The sequence below is a fragment of the Sinocyclocheilus rhinocerous genome, unplaced genomic scaffold, assembly GCF_001515625.1.
Source record: "Sinocyclocheilus rhinocerous isolate Xijiao unplaced genomic scaffold, SAMN03320098_v1.1 scaffold1214, whole genome shotgun sequence".
In the NCBI taxonomy this organism is placed as follows: domain Eukaryota; kingdom Metazoa; phylum Chordata; class Actinopteri; order Cypriniformes; family Cyprinidae; genus Sinocyclocheilus; species Sinocyclocheilus rhinocerous.
In genome coordinates, this window is record NW_015627891.1 from 1,256,778 (window position 1) to 1,261,500 (window position 4,723).

Here is a 4,723-nt window from a genome sequence, read left to right on the forward strand (position 1 = left end):
TTACCCAGACATTTTTTTTAAAAATCACATTTTAGAGCTGTAATGACAATATCGTGATACCGTGATATTTTTGCTTAAGGTTATCATACCGTCAAAATCTCATACCAGCCCATGCCTAATTGAAAGTTAAAGTGTTCTGAGGAAGGGTGGTACAGGGTGGTACAGAAATATCCGCCGCTTCATCAGAGATCTAATTAACCCGATAGAGTCACTGAGAATCTCTTTAGGTTAACCTCCTCCGCCTAGTCAGATGATCTCTGATATGATCGAGCAAGTCTGTCTTCTTCAGAACACTTCAAAACCCTCAACTTCCAATTAACGAAATGAAACCAGTAATGAATCTCGTCTAATTCTGATAAAGTAATATCTGGTCTTGACCTCTACAAGCCCTTTTTAACAATCCTAGAGCTGATCATTATCTCAAATGAAAACCAGGCCAGCACTGTCTGTCGATCTCAATTTATTCTGGACAACATACAATTGAGTAGTGATTTACACTGCCTGGTGAATATGCTGCCGGTGTGTTCTGTGATATTTCAAATGTATTTATTTATAGATCAACCGTTTCGGCGGACAACTGTTGTTAGTCAAAACATGTTTGACTATTAAACAATGGAAATAACCTCATGTCTGGCCCAAATCTATTCAACATCCCATGTGTTTTGCAAATACATCCATAAGTTCATGGTGCTGTAATGTAATGTAATCAAATACAAACACTGGAATTAAAAGTCTCAGGCCCTTGCTCTCCAATTAAAGGGACAGTTCACCCAAAAATTAAAATACGGTAGTAGATGTAAAATAGAGTATAATAAATTTCTTGAACCTCAAGATGTTGTAAAGCCTTATGACTTTCAATTTCTGAGGGATGTTTCAGAGAAGATATTATGCAGAGGTGCTTTTCCTATAGAAGAAAGTGAAAGGCAGATACTGTTGTAATTCAGATTGGAAAAAGGCATCTTAAAAGAAGTGCATATAAAGCCATACTACAGAATTGTTTGAGTTCCATCATAGCTAGAATATCTCATTTGTGGACATTTCCAAATTGCTATTGGTTCTAATATGTTGCCGAAGTTCGAATATGTGGAAGTGCAAATTAGATTTGAGAGCTACAGAAAAAGGCAAAATTATCAGTGAATAACAGCTTAAATTTCAGTCTGTCTGACACGAAGCTGTTGTTTGACTTCAGAAGACTTGCAAAAGTTGTCTAAATTACTTTTGAGGGTACTTTTTTCCATTTTACAACTTGACATGCTCGGTTCATAATGTGCTTTCATTGTATGCAAGGAGGAACCAAGTTACACAGAAGTTCTAAGTGAAGCACTCATTAAAGATCTCATGTCAGAGGAGGTAATTCTATGCTTAATTATTCATTATCCTTAAGGAAGAATGGTGGGCCCATGGTTTCATTAATTATGCCATTTAGTTGCCATAGTAACCACTGTCTCATTAGACCATTTGAGTCTCAGCGTAAAAGAAAGATGTGCTCAATTCAGTCTGTGAACTCAAACATGAAGTACTGATCTCTCTTCTTATTGCATTTGATTGAATAATGGGATGTTTTAGAAAGGAAATGCCATTGTATCCACAAGTGGTGTCAGTAAACTACAAATAGCAATACATTTCATGGCAGACATCCAAATCACTTATTGTGCAGAGATCTCATTTCATATAATTACTTTGATTTTGAACAATGAAAAAATTAACAATAAATGAGAGCATGGATACTGGAGCTACAGAGCTAGAGTTTTCATTGAACAACCTTTCTGTACAGGATTATGGTTACCTTGTAAGTGCCATTGGGGTATTTCATGAAGGACACTAGGAAGATATCAACAGGAAGAAGAGCCGACGTGATGAGCGCAATGGCCAGAGCGCATATCGCAGTGATGGTAGAGATTACCTCACTCTCCTGTCGGCTCTGATATTTCCGAATATAAACCCAGCAGAAGGCCACGATGACCTGAAGATACATGGGGACAATATGAGAATTGCATCAAAACAATCCATTTAAATGAATGTTATGTACAATACCACCAGTACCATGATTTCTGAACCTAAAGGCTAATGGTTAAATGCTTGAAATTAGTTTTGTAGACAAATATAAATTCTGTCTATGTACAAATGTCTTTACAAAACAAATACTATTTATTTGTTTGTTTATTATTTATTTATTTATTTTAATTTCATTTCATTTTTAACATATGAGTTGGACCAGAGAGCAGGTAAGGATATCATCTAGGCATAAATGTATCATTTATTTATCATTTATTAAGACCGTCATCAATAAAGTATACTAAAAAAAATATTATAACTTCAAAATACATTTCTCGTCATTCATATAATCAAAACAAACTCACATAGATAGATAGATAGATAGATAGATAGACATAACTAACCCATACGTGAATATGTACTCAAGCCCTGCTCATAATCATAAACATACAAAAAAAATGCTGGTTTATTTAAGTGTTATTTAAAAAGGTACAAGAGGCCTAAATCTCTATGGTGTCAAACCGATGAGTGTTATAACAGACAGCTGGCCTTCTCATAACACAAACTCACTTTAAAGGCCATACAAGCCTTACAAGTGCTATTTAGATAACTCAAAATATGATTCTGTATTGCACTTCTGGCCTAGCAGCCAATAGCTCCTCTCTTAGAAAGAAGAAGAAAGACCTACAGATTTAGGAGCCTCTGAGACAGCTGTCTCTGAAAAGCATTACGTACCTCATTAAAAACAAAATAAAACAAAACAATACAAAAAAAACCCTAATAGAGTCCAACTTTAAAGAAGAACTTGTTTCAGAGTGAAAGGTCATATTCCAAACACATCCTCTATAAGCTCTCAGGACGCAGCTAAAATGAGCTTGTGATTACGGGATGCTGTTTTCAGACAGGATCAATTAAGAGCCCTATGCGTATTAGATTCTACCTGAATTGTTGGTCAGATAATGACCCAACGCTCTGCATTTAAATCAGGATGCACCGAACCAATTATATAACAGGAAATCAACCCTCTACGCACACCTTGGCAATATAATCGCCATTGGCTAGTACATTTTTCTTTGCACTTGTTAAACTTGAGCTGGATGCACTTTAATTAGAAAATTAAGACTCAGGCGGCACTTCAATTAAACACCTCGACCAGGTAGAATAAAAACAAATTATATTTAAAGGAGCGTAGTGTGTACCACTAAATGGTATTACAAAAATAATAACATTTCCTGAATACTTCCCCCGTCAGCCATTGGTCACCAAAGAGATAGTCCCGCCTCAAACAAAGAAAGCTATGAAGTAATAGTACCAGAGAATCACTGTGTTTCTATTTTGGGGGGAATCAACCTACAATTATTTATGGTTGACTCTGGGAGAGAATGTATTTTAATATTTTCATATATGAAACACTATATGAACCATAAAACAACCAATTGTGGATTAGATATTTATGACCCATGATACAAGTATGGACATAAAATAAAATAATACATACAAGTATGGTAGGTAAAATCGGTTTTATATTCATAATACATGCACTTGTACTCGAATCTGAACTGCACTATATTATTGAAATTGGAGGGATCTATTTCTTCGTACTATAGTAAAACAGTTCAGTGGCAAAGTTCTACAAATATACTGTAGCTGTAAACACAAACATGTTTATGATATGGCGTATATAATCATAATAGTTAGATATGTGTTATATGTAGCAGTATAAGATACACATCGACCAGGATAATACGTGACAGAATATACGCGGGAATACCGCGTCCAACAACGTAATACTAGTAATGGATTACTATAATGGATAAGTAATGTATCTCACCAGTAAAACAATGGTGAAAATAGACCATCCGAGCACAGATTCTGAGAGTAACGCGACAGGGGTCGCCATGACTGCTTCACTTCCTGCAACACAGCTGACGCTCGCCATGTGACAGGCGACGTCACACAACACGCGGGCGCGTTAGTCTGGCTCACACACAAAACAAACTAAACATTTGTACATTTTTACATTAATTACACATAGATTCAAACATCTAATGTTAGAAACTTAACACTTTAGAAATGTTAATTTCAATGTAATAAATATTAGTCACAGATTAAGACTTTTCATGAGACGCATTTTCTTATTTATCTTTTTTTGTTTGTTTGTTTATTTTCATGTGATCTCATTTAATTTTTATTCCTTTACTGTTTTTGATTCTGTGAGCTAATTTGTTCAATTGTAATTGAATGTGAATATTTTCACTGGTTAGGTTTTGCAATAAAAAGTAGTTTGAATAGGCTAGCTAATGTTTTTGGGGGCAAAACTTTTTAATTTTGCATTTAACTCTGTGAAGGTTTATTATACTCTTACAATGAAATACATTATCTTATGATATATTAGGAGACTTGATTCTAAAGTAAAGAAAATGCTGTCTTTTAAATAGAAACAGCGGATTTCATGTGTTTTCCCTACCAATATAGATGACTCTAGCATTAATGTAAATAATTATTTTATTTTTATTACCTTCTAGAGTTGCCAAAATTTTGTTGACATCATTGTTTAGTGAACTCTGCCCAAGTCTGAGGTGAATGAGTTCAAAGGAAAAATGCAATTATACACACAAAAAAAAAAAGATTGATTTTGAAAATAATAATAATAATCATCATTATTATTATTATTATTATTATGAGGCAAGGCCTGTTTTTTATAGAGCACCTTTTATACACAATGGTA

The 4,723-nt window shown here is 34.4% G+C and overlaps 1 protein-coding gene across 1 annotated transcript in view; it reads right to left on the minus strand.

Annotated features, from left to right (window-relative positions):
- The window catches only part of LOC107736841 (probable lysosomal cobalamin transporter), an 84,424-nt gene extending 80,510 nt beyond the window's left edge, over positions 1-3,914 (minus strand). Inside the window, exons 1-2 of the mRNA XM_016548199.1 lie at positions 3,827-3,914; positions 1,787-1,963 (exon numbers count right to left, since the gene is read on the minus strand). Of these exons, the coding sequence (XP_016403685.1) occupies positions 1,787-1,963; positions 3,827-3,895 (246 nt within the window). The 5' untranslated portion in view covers positions 3,896-3,914. The remainder of the gene's footprint in view (positions 1-1,786; positions 1,964-3,826) is intronic.
- Positions 3,915-4,723: the final 809 nt, after the last annotated feature.